Source organism: Heptranchias perlo, chromosome 3, assembly GCF_035084215.1.
Source record: "Heptranchias perlo isolate sHepPer1 chromosome 3, sHepPer1.hap1, whole genome shotgun sequence".
Taxonomy (NCBI): Eukaryota; Metazoa; Chordata; class Chondrichthyes; order Hexanchiformes; family Hexanchidae; genus Heptranchias; species Heptranchias perlo.
Genome location: NC_090327.1, coordinates 127,864,997 through 127,887,146, shown reverse-complemented (window position 1 = coordinate 127,887,146; position 22,150 = coordinate 127,864,997). Strand labels below are relative to the sequence as shown.

At 42.5% G+C, this 22,150-nt stretch overlaps 1 protein-coding gene across 1 annotated transcript in view; it reads right to left on the bottom strand.

Annotated features, from left to right (window-relative positions):
- Positions 1–22,150, bottom strand: part of ofcc1 (orofacial cleft 1 candidate 1) — a 149,234-nt gene that overhangs the window by 5,756 nt on the left and 121,328 nt on the right. Inside the window, exon 11 of the mRNA XM_067977282.1 lies at positions 17,817–17,976. Within this exon, the coding sequence (XP_067833383.1) occupies positions 17,817–17,976 (160 nt within the window). The remainder of the gene's footprint in view (positions 1–17,816; positions 17,977–22,150) is intronic.

The window sequence follows — 22,150 nt, the reverse complement described above, 5'->3', positions numbered from 1 at the left end:
GCGCCGGGGGGAGAGAGATCGCGGGGGAGGAGTCTGAAGAATGCGGGGGGGGGGGGGGAGGGGGAGAGAATGAGGGAGATCACGGGGGGGTCTGAAAATCATGGGGGGAGAGAGTTTAAAAATCGCGGGGAGAGGGGTCAGTCGATTGCGGGGGGGAGAGAGAGATCGCGGGGGTATCTGAAGATCGTGGGGGGGGGGTCATCTGATCGCGGGGAGGGAGAGATTGCAGCAGAGCATTTGCTTGAGGGACCGGGGGGAAGCACTCCTGCTCCTCCTGGCCCACAGCCAGTGCTGGTAAAGCACTTACCTGCTGGATCCAGCAGCTCCCGCCTTCCTTTAGCTGCCAGGTTTCCCGAACCCTAGGAAACCCAGCCCGCAGCCATTAAATTCAAATAGCTCCCAAAATCAGAGGAAGGGAGCCTCATTTAAATATTATAACGACGGACCTGCCTCTCCAGAGCGGATTACTCGGTTAAACCGGAAGCAGGCGTGCCCGTGGCAGGGTTGGGGTCGGGTTTCACATTTTTACCAATTTAACGACCCCCCCCCCCCCACCCCCGACCTTCTCCCGCCCCTCGTGAGGGGGTGGGGGTTAAAATTACCCCTAAAGTGTCTCAGCCTCACCTCTAATTTTCTCCTGTTTTGTCATACGTCAAAAAAAAGGCTTGGCTCATTTGTCAGTGCTGTGCTCTGGGGCCACGCCATTAGATAACTGTAACCAACTACTGCTGGAAGGAAGACACTGGAACTCATCAGTATGAATACCAGAAGAGGTCCTAATTATATGAGGAGAGAGGATCAACTTTTTGAGGTCAAAAGTCATCTATAATATAGAAAGATAGAGACATATATATGGGTATTTTCAAGAATAATTGTTGAAATCTCAGAATAATCCCAGACATAATGAACTTTGGAAATTGTCTTTTGGAGCCCTTTCTTTTTAAACTGGTCACCAAATACTTAGTACTGTAAGATGAGAGCGACTGATCCGAGGGATTTCATGGCCCTCTCTTAACATAACGTCGTTGGAAGTGCAGCGGATACTCTGGGCATGCTGCACACTACAATATCCTCTATAAATTCCAATGGTGAGGTTATTTAGGGAGATAAGAGCATTAAAATACTCACAAATATTAGGATGTTCAAATTTTTAAAGATCATCTGAACACAATCATGAACTTAGTAAAACTACTGAAAGGAAAATAGCCAAAAGCAAGTCATCTGAATATGTATTGAACAAACAAATCCGTTATGGTTTACTACTAATCAATGGTACAAATCAGTAATTATTACATCTACTTAGTCAATGGCCATCAGCAATGCATCTTGATTGTTGGGGCTCAAAGCTTATAAGTAAAAGTGATAAATTCTATGATGGTTCAAGGGATTAGACACACCAGTTTTGTGAATTCAAAAGAGAACGTATATTTAAGTAAAGGACACTATGTATTATTGATCGTTAATGTAAAACATCTCGACAATATTTTAAAATGCAAATAAAGAATTATATCTGATATTAATGCCAAAAGCTTTTGTTTTCATTGATGTCCTTGTAAAATTGAAGGATGTTATCAGTATTGAATAAGAGTAAAAAATAAAACTAAGGGGTAACATTAATGGACTATAACCAATCCTTTATTTTGTTGTTACAGCAGATAGACAGTAAGCAAAATATATTGGCCTTAATATAGAATTTCAGTTCAATTTGACCCAAACTGACCACTGAAAGCCAAATCAAAAAGATAGGAACCGTGCAGACAAATTCATTCGAACCAATAAAATGTGTATCATTCATTAATTTCCCAAATTGTCGGTTAAGAATTTTTGAAAAAAGAAATCTGTCTTTTTACAAACAATACAAAACCCAAAGTGAATCCATCCAATCAAAGCCAGTTGTAAGCCATTCCAACCCAACTGGTCAGGTTTTGGTGTGTTTGACTTTTCTGGCTCAGCATAATACACTCAATCTAGCCGTTTCAGACAACTGATCTATCAGCCACCATGTTAGACCTCTATGTAGAGCCAAACCTCAAGCTTCCCGATAATTTAGTGAGTAAATGCATCATATGCCATAGTGCTGAACCATGCTGATTAGGTAGGTCACAGGGTCAATCCCTGATCTGTGCTGGACTCATCTGGAGCAACAGTAGTATGAACATAGAAACAGGAGTCAGCCATTCAGCCCCTTGAGCCTGTTCCGTCATTCAATTAAATCGTGGCTGATCTTCACCTCAACTCCATTATCCATCTTTGTTCCATATTCCTTGATGCCCTCACCTAACAAAAATCTATCTATCTCAGTCTTGAAAATTTTAATTGACACAGCAGCCATAGCCTTTTGGGGGAGAATATTCCAGATTTTGACTACCCTTTAAGTGAAAAAGTGCTTCCTGATTTCACTCCTAAATGACCTAATTTAAAGATCATGCCACCTTGTTCTAGATTCCCCTACCAGAGCAAGTAGCTTCGCCTTATCTACACTATTGAATTCCTTTATCATTTTAAATACCTCGATTAGCTCACCCCTCAATCATCGAAAATCAAGGGAAGACAAACCGAGTTTATGCAACCTGTCTTCATAATTCTTTAAGACCTGCTATGCGCTGTGGCTCACTTGGTAGCACTCTTGTCTCTGACTTACAGAAGGTTATGGGTTCAAGTCCTACTTCAGAGATTTGAGCCCAAAATCTAGGCTGATACTCCAGTGTGGTACTGAGGGAGTGCTACATTGCTGGAGGTGCTGTCTTTCAGATGAGATATTAAACTGAGGCCCTGTCTGCCCTCTCAGGTGGATGTAAAAGATCCCAAAGCACTATTTTGAAGGAGGGGAGTTCTCCCTGTGTGTGCTGGCTAATATTTATTCCTCAACCAACATCACAAAAACAGATTATCTGGTCATTATCAAATTGCTGTTTGTGGGAGCTTGCCGTGTGCAAATTGGCTTTGGTGTTTCCTACATTACAACAGTGACTACACTTCAAAAATACTTAATTGGTTGTAAAGCGCTTGGGATGTCCTGAGGTTGTGAAAAGTGTGATATAAATGCAAGTCTTTGTTTATCATTCTGGTGAATCTTTGCTGTACCTTTTCCAAGGCCAGTACATCTTTCCTGAGGTTCAGTGTCCACAACTGAACTTAGTACTCCAGATAGGGTCTGAACAAGGACCTACACAACTGAAGCATCACTTCCTCACTTTTGAATTCCAATCCTCTTGAGATAAAGGCCATCATGTCATTCGGCTTTTTTATTACTTTTTCTACCTGTGCACTAACGTTTAGTGATTTGTGCACATGGACACCTAAATCCCTTTGCTCCTCCACAGCTCCTGGTATCTCACCATTAAGAAAATATTCTGATTTGTTTTTCGCAGATCCAAAGTGGATGACCTCTCATTTCCTATATTGAACTCCACCTGCCATAGTTCTGTCCACTGACTTAGTCTTTCTATGTCTCTTTGTAACTTCCTAGTAGCGGTGCTAAATTTGGCCTCAGCACCCCAGACTAGGAAGAAAAGAAGATGGCAGAGTACTTGCTGCTGATTGCTATTTAATGACTCCTGCTGGAAAGTGCACGTATGTAGATATCAGGTGGGACAGGATTGACCCATCTGAGGGGAGAATAGCCTGCTCAACAAAAGAGAACGTTATTTGTGACTTTGTTTAGGGCCGTTTTGATGCTGTGTGAGGGAAGGAAACCTGATTGAGAGAGAGATGGGGCATGATTTTTACGTGGAGCCGGGAACTCAGTGGGTGGGTAGATAATCGCGTGGGAAGCCCAGAAGTAAAGTGAGCGCGTTGGAATCTGTGATTGTAATTAAATTGAAGGCACTTAATTTTACTTCTGGGTTTCGCATCTCTAAGCTGCGCAGCGGGCGTACTGTGCACCCGCATGATCCAATCTGAAGTCCATGATTTAAAGGCCGAATGCAAAAATGGATTTTGGAGCAGGAAGGAGGAAATACAGGAATGGATTCAAGGAGAGCAAAGGCAGTACCCAGGTTTACTGATGGTTCACTGGAAGTACTGTTGGGTGCAGTGAGAACCAGGAAGGAGGTAATTTACCCAAGCGATGGGAGGAAAAATCCTGACTCTGCTACCAAGAAGGCGTGGCTGGAGGTGGCAGAAGAGGCGAGCAGCAGGAGCACGGTGCCCAGGTCTTGGCTGCAAGGCAGAAAGTGGTTTAATGACCTAACCAGGTCAGGAAAAATGAGTACATTTGCTGATTCACCCATATCCTGTGAAATGCAACACCCCCCTCTCACTCGGTCTTGGCATGCCTACTCCATCACTCCTCACACTCACTTGAGTTTCAGCATCAACCATCCTTCACTTTCTATGCACTACCTCACCTACCCATTTATGTGCCCACCACTCTCACTCACCCCAATCCTGATGCAACGTGATGCATCTATCTGATAGCCACCCTCCGCTGCATCAGTTTCATCGTCTGCCTCACCCAGAGCCACGCATCCATCGGGTGACCACGTCACCTTCAGGCACTCACAGGTCTGTTCTTTCTCCCCTTGTAGGAGAAGGGAGCGCAAAATGCAAGGGAGAGGACCAGGACTGGAGGGGGGAGCCTCCACACATAACCCAGCTGACAGATGCAAAAGAGGAGGCCACGGAGATAAGTCGGACCGTTGCATGCCTATTCATCGGAGATGGAGAGACTGGCAACCCGCAGATGGCTGGTGACAGAACTTTAACATCTTTCACACACTGGATGAATTGATTTTATCAATGATTGAACTGTTCCAGACCTCAGTATGGTCAGTGGAAAGATTGTCACTTTTCCGATGAATAATTAATATCGGCTTCTGTGTCTTCCAGGGCCTTCAAGAGAAAAGAGCCAAAATATAAGAAAGCGATTCCTCAGAGGATCTCATTCCTCCTGAGGGTGCACCGTGACATGGCATACAGCCATGCACCAGTGCAGGTACTGGCACTTTGGTGGGGCAGATAGTTGAGTTGTCACCTGGTGATTCCACACTCACAAGTGAGCACGAGCAGACACTGGTTGCAGGGGCAGCTGTGGAGAGTCCGCGTCGGGGGACGCACTCCTCTCCAAGCTCTGCTTAGCCGGACATAGATGCTGAACCCCGGGGGCCATCGTTGAGAATGAGAATGGTAGAGGTGCAGCTGTACCTTTGCGACATACTGGAAAACGTGCTACGCACACACTCCACAATAGCAGAGTATGGAGGAGTTCAACTCCATCACTAGTGGATTAGTGGCACAAGTACGGGAATGTCTGCGATGGAGAGAATGGTAGCTTCCATTGAGCTTCAAGCATGGCTCTCAAATGAGTCCATTCAGGCCATGACAACGGCCGTGCAGACTCTGGATGCCAACATGTCTGCCGCCTTAAATAGGCTGACAGATACCTTATCCAACGCAGCTGGCCAGCAGAGTGGTGGGAGTGATATTTCGCTGGCCCGGAAGAGGGCTGTTGGCGAAAGGGGACTTGGAAGTGGGGTCTCCACTCATAGCGCTCCCACGACTCATCCGTTGCCCCCTCCTCAACCAGTACCCACAATGCTGCCTCCTCTCCCGATGGCCAAATCTGCCCCTGCTCAGGCACAGGTGGAGCAATCTTTGGTGGGGCCCTCACGGGCTCCAAAACCCAGAGGTCGTAGACCAAGGGAATCTTAGCAGTCAAGGCAGGGATCTGAGCAACCTGCCATTACCTCTGTTGAAGCCACACAGGATGCACCATGTAGTAGCGGTAGAAAGAAAAAGGTTAAGCAATTCTAATTCGCCAGGGGTATGCACAAGGGTGTTTGATGAGCAGTCATGTTAATTTATATATTTTTTTTGTCATGGCACATAAAAATTAAAAAATTATCACCACCAGTGCCACATCTTGGCCATTATTGAGTCCCTTTTGTGAATTTGCCCTTTCATGTGCTTCATCATGAATGCCAAGACATGATGCCACCCATTGGACGCGTGTGCAATGGGTGCATGCGTGGTTGAAGGACTGTTTTGTGCAAAGGGAGGGGGGGTGTTGTTGGTGGTTGTGCCAGGCGGCCTGAGTATTTCAAAGTCTTCAATTTGCACATCACATTATGGGAACCTGTTCGAGATTAATGACTCCCTGGCATCAATATGTGCCGCTGCTCTGGCAATGGGAGTCCCATCTTCATTTTCTTCCTCCTCTCCTTCCTCAATATTGCCGCCAGATGAGGATACTTGATGAGCGCATTTGAGCTCCTCCACCGGTAACCCTCTCTGCTAAGCGATGTTGTGCCGGACGCAACACACGACGATTATTCTGCCCACCCTCCCTGGCGAGGAGTGCTCCCCTAGATCAATCCAGGCACCTGAAGCGCATCTTCAACATTCCAATGGCTTGCTCAATGACACACCTGGTGGTGATGTGACTGTCGTTGTACCGCTGTTGTGCCTCTGGGTGGGGTTTCTCACAGGTGTCATGAGTCACGTCTGCAGGGGGTAGCCCTTGTCTCGAAGGAGCCAGCCCGTACATCTGTCTTCTGTGTGGAAGAGGGCTGGGATGTTGGACTCGCGCAAAATGAATGAATCATGACAGCTGCCAGGGAATCTGGCGCACACCTGCAGAAATCTCTTCCGGTGGTCGCACACCAGCTGCGCATTGATGGAGTGATCTCCCTTTCAGTTTATGAACAGTCCTGGCTCATGTGGAGGTGCTTGGATTGCTACATGTGTGCAATCAATTGCGCCCTGTATCCGTGGGATGCCAGCCAGAGTGTGGAAACCCACTGCCCTCTCAGTGTGGCTGATGACATAGATGGGGAAGTTGACATAGTCGGATGCCCTGGAAAACAATCCATCCGTGACCTGTCGTGTACACTTATGTGTGGATGACTGAGAGATCCTGGTGATGTCACCATGGCGCCCTGGAAGGATCTGGAGGTGAAGAAATTGAGGGCAGCGGTGACTTTAACTGCGACGGGCAGTGCATGGCCACCAGGCCCAGCCGGGAGCAGCTCTGCATGAAGGAGCCTGCAAATGTCTGCGACCACCTGGCGACTCCATCTGAGCCTTCGTAGGCACTGCTCCTCAGAGAGGTCCAGGAAGCTCAGCCTCTGCCTGTAGACCCTCTCACATGGGTAGTGCCTCCAGTGACCTTGGCCCCTCAATTGGTCTCCTCTCTGCTCTTCTCCGGATCCTTGTTGCGCACCTCTGTCTTGTGCAACTGCAGATCCCAGAACTGCACGACAGGCCTGCCGCAGATGGTGATGTGCCTCATCCCCAAATGTACTGTGGGATAGATCCATTGCGCCCCTCATCCTGACCTTGTCAGTTTGAGGGGCTCCAAAATGTTGGTAAATTTGTCTGAACACAAGAATTCTCAGTCTCAACAAAGAAATCTCAATCTAAACACAAAGAACTCCCAGCCAAACGTTTGTCTGAGAGAACTGAGTGCCCAGCTGCAATACCTCACCTTTTATTGAGCTGTGTCAATCACTGGTTTAAAGGGCCAAATGAGCTTCGGCTGCAACTCGCCTCCATTTCAATGGCGTGTTTCAGAAGCCACGGGAGACGTGTTCAGGAGTAGTTAAATCCATTTCTGTTGCAGAATCCACAAAAAGTTAAGTACCTAAAGTGTTTCAACTACCTGAACTAGCCCTTTAAATATCGGCCCGCCAGCTTTAAGTGGGGACGGGATTTCCGGGTTTCGGTTGTGCGCGCACGCATCCTAATGCGTCTGGATTAAACCCGGATGTGGGCGCATTGGAGCCGGGATGCAATCCCGCTCTAAAAAGCTGCTACTTTAACCTCCCACCTGGCCCCAACCCACCCATTCTCGAGGGTTAAAATTACCCCCATGGACAGTTTGGGCAGGGCAGGTGGTTGGAAATTATCGCCAGCTGGGGAGGCTTTGGTAAGGGGCTAGGTATTGCCTACTGTCCAAGTTTCCTTATCTCCACGCTGCCCCTAGAAGACATCATCTGCAAGCAGCAGGGTCACCTTTCACATGTAGACAGATGATCCTTAGCTTTACTTCTCCACCACTTCACTTGGCACCTCGACTGCCTCTGTGCTGTCAGACAGCTTGATCCTGGGTGAGTAACGACCTCCTTCAGCGCAAGATGGGGAAGAATGAAACTATTGTCTTTGGCCTTGCCACTCTCTCAGGTTAAACCAGACTTTTCAATCTTGAAATTCTGTTTAGCAGAGCTTTAAACCCCACGTTCTATCCATCAGGAATAGTGCTTATAACACCCTTAGAACACTAGCTACCTACCTCAGCCCCTCCGCAGCTGAAACTCATATACATACCTTTTCCATTTCCAAATTCAACTTCTCTTAACATTTTTTTGTTGCTGGCCTTGTATCCTCCACCCTCCATAAACTTCAGGTTGTCCAAAACTCCACTGCATGTATCTTGTCCCACTCGCTAATCACTTCCGACTTGCTGACCTACAATAGCTTTCCATCCCCCAATTTATTCAATGCAAAATCCCTGTCCTCATTTATAGATCCCTCCATGGCCTCGGTCTCCTCCAGCCTTGTATCCCCTCCTGAATCCTTTGATTCTGGCCTCCTGTGCATCTCCACTTTCTGTGCATCCCCCTCTCCCTTCGACCCACTATTACTTACAGAGCCTTGAGCCACCTTAGTCCTACTCTCGAGAAATTCTTTCCTAAACCTCCTTGCCTCTATATCACTCTCTCTCTATTATTAAAAATCTCTTCAAAACCCATTCCTTCAACCCAGCCTTCAGTCATCCCCAACAATTTCTTCCCTCCTTTTTCAGTATGCCTATTCGTGAAGGTATTGTTTATGTTGAAGGGGCTATGTAAATGGAAATTGTTGTATCATTAGTTTAAGGGAGCTGGCTTCAGTAAAATAAACAGAGGGAACCTCTGATGATTGTATTGAGATCCTTTGCAGACCCCAGAGGTGATAATGCAGGAAGGGAAGGGAAGCGATTGTTGAAGATGTACTGATTGCGTTTGGATATATAGAAATGGAACTATCCAAGGGCAGTCCCATGGAGCTGGACAACAGAAGAGGGCATTGTGCTGTCATCCATATTGAATGATGTGGAGAGGATGAGGAGGGATAGTCACAGTCATCCAGGATGTCATTCATGACTTTGGCTAGGGCTGCTCTGGTGCTATGCGAAAGGGTGGAGGGATTCAAATAGGGAGATTTTGGAGAGATGGGCATGGAGCTGGAAAGCAATGATGTTTTCAAGGGCCTTAGAAAGGAAAGAAATTTGTACGTTCATAGATCTACATTTTCATGCTGCTGCAATATATTTACTCCCCAACCACATTTACTCATATACCTTCCATCAGCTACGCTCCTATCTATCCATCTATTACACATTTTCAAGCTGTTTCTTTTCTGACCTGGATTCAGAAATTTACAAGTGCCTTCCAATCTGCAAACCTTCCTTACCAAACAACAATTGAGTTCTGATTGTTTTTATTTGCAGGAATTAGACTTTGGAGCCTAAAGGAACAGGACTGCTTAGATACATCTCCACTTCAGCAACAGAATAATACATAGTATAATGTTCCTGTCATTATAAAACATCAGAGTTTCATACAACTTGCCATGAGCAATCCCAAGGGAGATCCACTATTATAAAAACTGTAACAGTTATTCTGTAACTGTGCTGCTCACTGACTGGGCAATCTTGCTAAACTCAATACTGAGAGCTACAGTCATTCTCTGAAGGGTAACTATGAAGTGCAATAATTCCAATAAATTGTCTGATAATGAATTCAGCATGACTTTGTTTTCTGAGCTTGAACTAGCCAGATTAATAAAAATGTCTTGAGGCAGAGGTATTGTACTCAGTCCAACATCTAGATGTGGTGTGAAATCTACCCCCCCCCCCCATAGCTATTCTCAGTATTACAGGTGATGGATGAGAAAAGGAAGTTACAAAGGACAACCAAATTTGATTGAAAGACAAAGGGGGAAATTAATGGATTCTGATACTTCCAGAAAGAAATCCTCTCTCGTTTTTGATAGTTAATAGATTATATCCCCATTTAGAAAGTTCTGTAGCAAAGAAAGTAAAATTCAAGATACAAATATTTTATTATGTATATCTATGGATATGTGTATATGTTATGTGTATGTTTTATGTGTGTATGAAGTGTGTGTATTATGCATCTGAATGTGTATATAACCATGTGTAGATATGTATTGCAAGCATGTTTAAATATATATAGTGTCTGTATGTGCATTTGAGTTTATGTATGTGCTTTTCTCTACTCATCTATGTCACACAAAGGCACAACACTATCAGCTTCTTTCCTTTAACCTTTTGCGTTGTAGTCAATGAACTAACTGCTACACATTAAGAAAGTAATGAGTCCACAGTGTAAACATTACAGGTCTCATTAAAACACACAAAAAACCCAATCTGCAATACATTATTCGCCATTTATGGATGACTCTCAACAGTTTTTTTTTGCACTTCAATCACACCCGGCATTAATTTTCAAGGGAAAAAATAATTAGGATCTCACTTTTCAGAAGACTAGAGTGAAAATGTAAACAATGCTTCCCTCTGGGCTAGTGCTTTGTCAAGTTGACAGGTGCATTTGAATTTCCATGGGTGGGGGACATAATAGGTTATTTATGTGTCATTCTAACAGAACGGTCTGGCCGTCAAGATGGACAGCAGACTTCACCCACATTAAATTCTGCAACTAATCCCCTGATTTTGACCTCTGTCAGCCTCTTCAAATGTACTTTGCAAAAAATGCGCACACTGCAAACAAGATTGGGACTCTCACAATTCCCCCTGCCTGCTTCTGCCCTGATTTTGTGTCGTGGAAAAGTGGACCCTGGTGAAATCTGTTGCTGAAATGTGAAGATAGACAGGGTGTTGCTGTTTTTGGAAATGTTCCTTTCGAGGATTCCTGCTCGATTTAAAATTAAACGTCGTTCACATAAGGGCCGCAAGCAAATGACTGGTAAGGAAAATATTTTTTGAAGGGCACAGACACTCTGTTAAAATAAAGCACAGTCAAACATACCTAATCATTTGGATGGTGAAATGAAAACAGTGTAGCAACATTTAAGAGATTCTGCTATGATTTTGTGAGAACGACAATGCCATTCCGAAGAAACCAGCAGATATTTAGACAGGCCTCACTGGGCACCAATATTGTATATTTCAATTTAACACATTTGGAAGTCTGTTCAGCTGCTGGTTCTCATGGTTCATTATTTTCTGTTAAAAAATAAGCATTTGCTTGAAGCCTGTTGATCGAAAGATGAGTTCTAGGAATGCAGAAGAAAACATAATATCCGTGCACCAGTCCACCAGGCAATAGCACATTTGGACTGCATTTTATAACATGTAAAGGGGCTACAGTACAAAATCAAAACTGGTAAGACAAAAATCGAAAAAAAAAATCCAAAGTGTGTTTTACATTTACAATTAGAATTTGAAACAAGACAAACTGCACCACTTATACTGGAATAGGGCAGGTTTGCATCATACTGTTCTCCTGCTAAGCTACTAAAAATCATGTCTGCAGCCACTAGTGAAGTTTAATCTTTGATTCATTTGATTTTCTTTCTTAGCATGTTGCTTTACATTTCAACAATGCAGCCTGAGCTCTTATAATCGCATTGTTCGATCTGCCTTTGTGTTGTTCCTCTCAGTTCTCTTTGTAAACGAAAGCTACTTTTGCAACAGAAAGCGTGCATCTATCTGCCTTGTGAATGCTCTGTATTGCTCCTGTGATACTGAGCAAATGGAAACAGACTAAGTAGGTCAAAAAACCAATGTACCTTTTGTTACCCGTGTTGACTGGTTTAATAAACTCCCAAGATTCAATCGCTTGCAAAATATTGGCACTTTGAGCTTGAAGCTTCAAATAAAAGCACAGCCAGAAAAAAAACTGTCTCAACATTACCTTTGCTTGAGAGACCCTTGCATTTGTAAAGATACCGTGAGGCCTATTTTTAAAAGATGTATATAACATTATAAACCAAACGACTTAGATAATTATTTATTTTAATAAATGCTGGCTTCCAACGAAATTACAAAACCTGTTCTAAAAAACAACCTTCCTTTTGTGGCAAACTTTATGTCAGTTCCAACAATCAAGATGCTTCAGATTTGTACCTGTGTTAAGAAGCCCACATAAAGTCAGCCCAACAGTGCATGTTTCATGGTATCATTTTGAATTAAAAATAGTTTCCACAGAAGGAACAATTTGGCAATTATTGTACGTTCTTATTAAACCAAACAATCCACCTAAAATAGTGAGCTTAGTGACTCTGGAGTGAAATGTTAGGAAAGCACGGTAACCCAATTATCATATTCTTGCTTCCTGACTCCACATCATCTAAAAAGAAAATCTCTGTGGAAAGAATGTGCATGGATAAGATTCTGCTACGAGACAGATTACACGGGATGGGACAGATATAAGTACAATGCCAGCTTAGAATCATGGAGAAGAATTGCTTGCATAAGAATGACAAGAACCATGAGTACTTACTCTTCATTAGGGAGCCAATCTGTGCCATCTAACTGATGACAGATTTGCCCAAAAGAATAGTTGCAAACCACCTTGGATTTCAAATGTTTGCCTGTGGTCACAAATTATCTGGATGTGAAGAAAAAACTATTTGGCTGAGCAAACTTTGATGTGGCACTTACAGATTTCTGTTGTGAAAACATCTTGAGGGCAATCAAGTGCTATTAACACATGTCAGGGAAGCTTCATATGAATTACTACAAAAATTACAGATAGCCACATAGCTTTTCCATCACTGTCCAAATATTCCAACAAAACAGTTTGCATATCTGCACAAGCATTATAGAATTTACAACCCCCCCCCCCCCCCATTACAGGGACAATAATCACGAGGATGACATGAGACAATTAATTAGATCCATCTGCATGGGTGCTTTTAAATAATTAATGTGTTCATTATGAACTTGAATTGATTGGTATATTTTACCTGAAACAAAACATTCACCACTACACCTGTATTCTACTAAAGCAGCTTCCTCTGGCTGTGAATGAAAATGATACAGTTTCCTGTACTGGCATTAATCAAGGAACATATTATGAATCACATTTGCTCCTTTATTTTAATTGCAAGGACATATTATGAATACAGTGTGTGAAATGTATTTTTAATGAAAAATACTACATCGTGACCTAATCATATCAACCTTATTCTACCTAATTAAGGATGCAAAAATCATTACAGTTGCAAAATATTAGTTCCAGCTACATCAAGCTGCTAGCCTCTCCTTCATGAATATAAATTTTTTTTATTCCATGATAAATAGTTAATGAGGTAAAAATGACAAAATTTGCATGTAGGCAAATTAGTTTAATAGGAAGATGACTTGTTTGACTCGAGAAAGTGACCTTTTCCCTGGCAAAAAAAAATGGCTAAAACAATTATGAACAGAAGGCAAGACTCTTTATGGCCAAGTGAACAATGCCATATCTCAAGCTCGTGAAAGAAAAGACTGAAGTGAAATAAAATTGCATTTTCATCATAATGCCAAAAGTATTTAAATTTGAATATATTTTATCAGTCTGCTGGCAGCAAATTAAAGCTAAAATAAAACATGCTATGACAATGGGCCATTCACATCCTACAGTAAGCAAAGCAGGTTTTACAAGTAGCTACAAGATTTATTGCCACTGTTTTGCATTTATTACCTAATCAGCTTCCCAAAATTATAAAAATGCAAACAATATTAAGAACCCTTTGCAAAATATCTGCCTTCTTAATTTATACTCTTTAAGTTGTATCAAGCCGATAAGATCATTTAAAAGTCCTAGTGCTACACTCTATCAGAAACTTGAATGCACCTTAAATGGATCCGATTCAGCTTTTGGAGAGGATACACTATCAGCCCCAGGGAATCTTGGCAAAGTAAAAGACTATGGTTTGGCTTTAATGTGTTTCATTTTGTTTCTTAAAATAAATGCTGCAATACTTTAAAGCTGCTCCATTTCTAATGCAAGTTTAATTTGAATATAGGCTTGTAGGTCTTTATAAAATCAAAACGGAAGTCATTCTTAAACGGCACTGTATAACTATAAATTCATTATTAAACATACTGAGCTGAATGAACTACTCTTCTAATTGTTGAACATCTTTCTTCCTTTCTCTTCCTTTTCTAACATAGAGGCAAATCAGTAACTTGCAAGTATTTGTTTTTAATAGTTTGTTTTCTTCACTATTCTTCCTCAGTATGCTTCTAACAAAAGCTTCTCACAGCCAAACAATCCCTGTCATTCAGGAGGGTGGGGACAATCTAGGCTATGCACTACTCTGAATTAGCATTGATGTTACTCTGTGATCAATTTAAAGCACACTTACAGTCTGTTAACTTCCTCCTCTCTTACAATGATGCATTCCACATAGTACATTTAGGTTTTATATCCAGTAACTCAGGTGAGGGCTGGTAAAATATAGTCCCAGGCAGTGACAGGCAGACCCATTACCATCTGGGCGCACTGAGTGTGCTCTTCAGTTGCTTAATGTATGGGCATAAACAGCACAGCAACCTGCTTTAAAGTCTCTGGATGTGTGCATCTCCCATGCATCAAAGTGCATTTTGAAACCGACTCTGTGCTGTGATATTTTCCAAATGGATACCTGCAATTTATTAGCTAGTTTATTGTCAGGGTGACAGGAAATCTTAATATTCTAGAAGATAAAAAGCACAACATCTATAGAAATAACGTAGCAAATCATCCAATCGCTAACAAGCCATTTGAATTGCTTACTGCTTAACTTATTTCAGTGTAAATGCAGCCACTAATAGCTTCTAAATCACTTCAGAAGCACCCATTTGAAAATATGCATTTTGTTCCATTTTCACTTTGAATTCCAATCTTACTTTTAACATCTTCCAGTGAATTTTCTTCTATTTTATTCCATCCACCTTCAAGGAATGATATTTTCTCTGCTAAATCAGCACACATGTCATATCAAATGATGAGATCAGATTTGTAAAGGCTCTCACTTGAAACCTGCCAGTAATAGAGGCACCTTGTAGTATTCACAGCTCACTGTTACTAAAAGTAAGGCACATAGAAGTCCTTGGCATATGGAAAGAACAGTACTATTATGCAGTGAGGCAGCAGAAAACAGCAACACACTGCCTTGAAGAAGGTATCACATTACAGTCTGACAGACCAGTGTGGTGATGAGGGAACACTATTAGTTGAGGAAGAAGAGGGATGATTAAAAAAACAAATCACTTAGCTCATTCTTTCACGGCAGGACAGGATTATTAATGGAGATCCAAGATTATTGACGAGGCTATCGTCATTATTCGCTAATTCTGAAACACTGCATTATTTCATTTGTACATAAGGCTAATAAGGATTATGATACAGGCTTTAAGTAGTATGATCACTGAATTGGTGGGTATTAAATTGGGGAAAATTCTACATTTGGCCACAATATTGTTACTTTTCATAATTAAAAGTTAATGGAGTTTAAGCTCAACTATTGTATCTCAGCATGTGAACTTGTATTTATCAATGATTTCTGCACATATCATTAATTTCAAATAATAATAAAAAGCAAAAAAATATGCTCATCATGTATAATGAAACTCACATTCTGCATATACATCTCCAATACAGTGTAAGCAAATTCTTGGTAAGATCTCATAAAGTCCAAAATATAAACAGAAAATGCTGGAAAAACACGGCAGCTATCATATTTCCAGAATTCAATGTTACCGAACCTTAATTTGTTACAATAATATATAAATCTGGTTGTAAGTAAGTTACTTTATCTTAGGTGGATTGTTCTGATTTGATCTAAAGAATTAAATGGGTGCTGTGTATTATATCGCAACCCTAGAATAGCAATTTGGGTGACGACACACTGAACTACAAAAAGGACACACCTGCCTACATCTCAAAGACAAAAATGCAATAACATTGCTACATTACATAGCTGATTAATGAAAATTAAAGTCAGGTCATTATCACATGGACAAAAAAACAGGGAACTGGGATCTGAATAGCTAATTCTGATATCGAGCTAACACTGGCACAGGCACCATGAGCTTAATGGCCTCTTCCTGTGCTGAGATTTCCATGATTCTATAACTATTAAAGCTCAAAATACTCTAAACTCATTTATAAAACATAAAATACTGTGGGTGAAAATTGTTCTGTATGTTAATAGTAACAAACAATAGCAAATCCCTTCGTCCTATTTTAAAGAAAGAAAAAAAGAAAGGCTTGCATTTATATAGCACCTTCCACGACCTCAGGTCATCCCAAAGTGCTTTAGAGTCAATGAAGCACGTTTGAAGTGTAGTCATTGTTGTAATGTAGGAAACGCGGCAGCCAATTTGCACACAGCAAGGTCCCACAAATAGCAATAAGAGTAATCATCAGATAATCTGTTTTAGTGATGTTGGTTGAGGGATAAATCTTGACCAGGACATTGCAGGGGACTTGTGTATAGCTTTCACAACTACAAAATGTGCCATTCTATTAAAATGTCTAAATCTGTTCAATTCTGGGCAGAAAGGAAGTGGGTGAGCGATTTTCAACGTTTGATTTAAATTCCCTTTGTTTCTATAATCAGTCACAAATATCGTTATCAGTCCCTACTTCTTTCTACATTTCTGCAGGAAGATGATAGCTGTTAAAAAATGGGCAGAAAGAGGGTATGGCTCCAGTGCTGGTAGATTATGGAAGCTCTTTCATTGGAGTGAAAGGCCCACAAGTCATGAGTGTCATAGTCATAAATGATTAGTCACTGATGTAATGTCGGAAACATTAAATGGGTTATACACCTTGATTAAAACAGCAACCAGAGAATTTCATTTGAACGTGTTTGTTACTGAAATGATTCAGCATGACTACTTAATTAAAACATAATTATGAATTAACTTCTTGAATATTTTACCTGCAATCCCAACTCAGTCATCCACTGGCATTATCCGTGTTCTTGATTATCTGGGAAAAACTTCCCCAGATAATGGTATATTCTCATAGATGATGGGAGACCAGTGGGGTTCGGACCTGCCAACAATTTTGTTCGCTGTCACACGTTTCAATTGACCTGCTCCCTAAGGCAAGATCAGGTGGCACTAGAACAGCTGATCTCGTGGCTCAAACCTCCCTCCGTTACCCGCCCACAATTGCAGGCCTTGGGCCTGAGAGAGCTGGCCAGAAATGCTCCTCCGCAGGCACCATGGGGACCAAGGCTTCAGAGATGAGTATTAACAGCAGCATGCACTCACATTCAGCAATCCTGTCGCTAGCCTCCCCAACACTGATCACCGTGGAGCTGCTGACTTAATATTCAGCAGAGAGCCTGACTGTTGTGTCAGTGAGTGGAGCATGTTTCAAATGTAATATTAGCTCATACAGTGCGACTGATGTTACATTCAACACATGTCCCACTTTGAAAGTGGATTTTAAAGCTGCCAGATTCTGCAGCGCTGATCTCGGCGGAGTCGGTCAATGGGATTGTGGAGGTGACTAGATGCTGGCTTTGAGGATCACCTATGTAGCTGGGGTTTCAACAGGGGAGCTCTGGGTGCCAACAGCTGGAGTCGCAGGTGGATTTGTAAGGTGCTGTAAAGTGGCAGATCAGCTGGTAGATCATCTGTTCCAGCAACAATTCATCTTAATACCTTTAGCAGAGCAATGGAGCGAAGAGCTCCTGGGGAATCTTGATTATCTGCTGAATTTCCATTGTCCATCGGGGGGCGGGGGGGGGAGGGTGGTGGAGTGGAGGGGAGGGTATGTCTTCTTCTCTAATGGAGTGTCCACTGTACTATTAGGTTTCAATGATCTAAAATGATCCCAGGTCAGCTCACTGGTATGTTCACTCACCTTCCTTCTCTCACCATTAATCCCCCTCCATTGCTCTGCCTTTTTCACTATATAGTTTAGCTCCTGATTGGACAGCTCCAAGTCCAGTGGAACAAGAAATCTCTCCTCGGTACAGTGCAGTCGGTAGAAGACATCTAGCAGGCGTCCACTGTGGTGCAGCCTTTAAAGTGACAAAAATATGTTAAAGTTATTCATCTAACAATCTTGTATTTGATATTATGCACACTAATGAGCAGAATACAGTTTCACCTCCAGCCCTGCATTCCTCAGGGCTCCTGGGCAATGGACTGACAATATACCAGTAGCTGGACATTAGATCATATATAAGGAAAGAAATTCTAATCAGACAAAGTTATTATCTTTCATGATGGGCTCCTGACAGTCTACATGGGTCTCGTATCACTTTGTTTTTAAGGAGTGACTATTAAATCAATGCAATGTTTAAAAAAAATACTGTACCTCTTTAATATGTAATTAAAACGGGGATAACAGCACAGCCCATCTATGTATATTGCCGGAGGCATTTATTTTTTAGAAATAGGTCAGACGCTATGTCACAAGCTCCACTAATAGCCAATAGGAAACGGCAGTTTCTGAAGCCAAGACGCCTCAATGCCCTACATTTGCAACAATTCACTGCACTGTGAGTGGCAGAAACCATTATTTTTGGCTCGTGTTTTAATATTGGTCACTTAGTTAAACCAGATATTATGCAGCAACTATGTGCTATTGATATTAATGGGGAGATGACTGGGCTCAGCTATATAATGCCTGAGACTGATATTAAAAGAACGGCAAAGATATACATTCAAACACTGAAGCCCAGAGGTAATTCTGCACCGATTCTGGATGCTTCAGATGTTTTTTTTTTGTTGTTTATTAATCCTCTGCACTTGTCAGCTTGCTTGGTGAGGACAAATAGGGTTAAGGACTTTTATCCTGGATCTCATTGTTAATTAAGGGTTGTTACAGGAAATCACTTTAGAAGTAAGCCAGTGAATTCGGTGATCTAAAATGACCAATGGTTATCTCTAGTTGTCTATTATGCTGCTTTTATATTTTTGATCATAATAAGTGATTGCACACTAAATCGAAGAAGGACACAGCAATCCTTATTAAAATGCTGTATATATATTCCATTTGTGCATCAAACATATCTTCACAGCAAGGAGCCTGCCTGTAACCCTTTAATTGCTTTATCTGATTGAGTGTTTGGGTCAACACCAGAAAAAAATGCTATTTGTGAAGAGAAATGCTAAATCCTGAATTAAATGGGTTCCCTAGCAAAATTAGAAATCTATTTAAGTTAATAACAAGTGAAAGAATATAGCATTAGGGCTACAATTGTGGCCAGAATGATTTTTAAATTTTTTTAATGGATTTATATAATTTCTGCACAGTGACATAGTTGACATTTAACCATTAGCCACAAACATACAATTGGTACTGTTTGGACATATGGTTAAAAGAAAAATATTGGGGAGGAGACTTTCAACACAGGCAATAAGTAGGATGGGGGATGGCACTCGTGCCTCCTTTAAATTTGTGGATGAATGTCAGCCCGATTGGCGCTGGTAATTGGACAGCTCGTCCATTGGAGGGAGGGGCTATAGGTGGGCCCGAAGTCAGTTGCTGGTGGCCTACAACTTATAAAGGGGAGGTGCAGTGTTCATTGTGGAGCTGAGCTGAAGCTGGCTTCTGTGCACTAGAAGCCAGAAAATGCCCAGATTCTCCAACAATGCCCAGGAGGCTTTAGTGCATGAAGTGAGGAAGGAGAAGGAGAAGGAGGAGGAGGAGGAGGAGGAGGAGGAGGAGGAGGGTCTCCTTTCCAGCAGATGGGAGAAGTGTGTCCCGCCACTATGCCAGGACAAACTAGTGCACACTGCTAGGGAGAGGTGCCGCACAGGAGGAGGGTCTCCACCCTCTCACATGCTCTTATCTGCTGAAGAGGTTGCTATGGTAATGCTAGGCAGAGGGAGAGCCAAAGCTGTTGTGGAGAGCAAGGCAGGAGGAAGTGTGCCACAGGGTGCTTGGCCCCATAATCATCCATTTCTCTTATCACTTAGCTACCTACCTCACTCAGTCTACATTACAGCCAGGTGCTTCATTGAGCAAACACTCTTTGTCAACAATATCCCATTGCCTTTAGTTACCAACCATTTTCTCTATTCCCTCTTTCCAGGTCCTGAGAAAGTTCCAGGGCCCTTTGACAGTAGAGGAGGAGGAGGAAGAATCTGCAACTGGAGGTGTACATCACTCACTCTTACCCTTGCAAGCACCGGCTCAGAAATTGGAACCCTGTAACTGTTAGGTAGTGACTTAGAGGAGTCAGCACTGGGTGATGCAATAAGCACAAGTGTCCACGAGCAAGGGCAGGAGGACAGCTCAGGACACAGCTCGCGTCCCAGCCTTGATGTAGAGACCAGAGGTAATGATTTCCAGGGCCCAGCTTTCAAAAAACAGAAATTGTCAGGTGCAGTGGACTGTCTGTTAGAGGGGCTATGCAGCATGGTGGAGAGTGTGGAAGAGTCTACTTCCAACTTATGTGTGGCACTTATGAGTCACTGCAGTCTACCATGGAGCATATCTTGACCTCTATGCAGAGTGCAGTTCGGCCTTTTCTCCAGGAGTCTCAGGCACCGATGGCAGCATCTCTCAGGGATGCACATACAGAGACCATACAGGCTCTGGGCTCTACCATTTCCTACAGCTTACTCGGAGCTCCCAAGATGTCAAAGCACTCTTACAGTCTTCTCGCTTGTAGATCAGTGATGGTGCTGAGGTGCCACTCCATGCACCTGGCAGTGGCACCATGGGAGAGGTGCAGGCTGTCCTCTCTCAGGATGACAACACACCTGCTTCCCCGCCAGCCCCTCGTCCAGTACCAGTCCTGGTGCCACAAAGTCAGCTGGGCCGGACTGTCTGAACAGCAGCCGAGGTGCTATAGTTGGCAGCCAGGTCTTCTTAGGCCCAAGCTCCACGAGATTGCTGGCCAGATGAAATCCTGGCTGACCAAGCCCATTTTGCCATTCTGTGTAACCTGCATACACTACATAAATGCCAGTTGCAGGCAACACACAGTACTATCAGAATCACACATTAATATCCAATTAATTCTTAGCAGGAGTTTGTTTCAAGTGCTACATTTGGCATATATCAGAATAGACAATCACTATCACAGTGACAACTTCCAAGTGGGAAAAATGCATCTCACCCCCTATCCTTCCAAGGTCTAAAATTTGGTAGCCCAACTAATATTTTGGTAGCCCGGGGCTGATGGGCCATTGTGGATCTCAGTCCCTGCTCAAAAATTGAATGTTGTGCCAATATTTGTGCATTACAGACGTTCTGGAACTAATGTTAAAGATTGTCAAAAATCATTTAATACTACGGCACTTGTGGCTTGTGGGCCTTTCATGACAATGAAAGAGCTTCCATAATCTACCAGCACCGTAGCCATACCCTCTTTCTGCATATTTTTCAACAGCTATCATCCTCCTGCAGTAATGTAGAAAGAAGTATGGACTGATAACAATATTTATGACTGATTATATAAACAAAGGGATTTTAAATCAAACCTTCAAAATGGCTCACCCACTTCCTTTCTGCCCAGAGTTGAACAGATTTGGACGTTTTAATAGAGTGGCACGTTTGGCAGTTGTGAAAGTTATACACAAGTCCCCAGATTTATCCCTCAACCTACATCACGAAAACAGATTATCTGGTCATTAATCTCATTGCTGTTTGTGGGAGCTTGCTGTTTGCAAATTGGCTGCTGCGTTTCCTACATTACAACAGTGACTACACTTCAAAAGTACTTCATTGGCTGTAAAGCGCTTTGGGACGTCCTGAGGTTGTGAAAGACGCTATATAAATGCAAGTTCATTCAATGTCAGCGTTAACAGAAACCATGTGTCACTAATAAAGGCTAAGTGAAGGCTTAAATCCCCAGTCATAGATGAAGTATTTATTTTTTAACACTGCCAACACAGAAACTGGGAAATTCTACATTTTTCCCTGGCTCTAATCTCACATTCACCTGTAAAGAGCCTCTGGCTAAAGGGACTAACTGGGGAGTTGTAAAGCTCCACACCTCTTACTCATATTTACAGGCCAAAAGCAACTGGCTAGGAAGAAAAGCTAGAGAGCTGAGTGATTTCCAATTGCTTGTTCACAAGGAGACAACCACTAACTATGCTAATAACAACACAGACATATGGGCATGTGAATCCATACCTAATGGACTAAATTAGATGGAAGCTCCTAGGGAAATACACACAATTTAGTAACAAAAAAGACATAATGCCTCCTTACTGTGACATTTACTGAGTGAC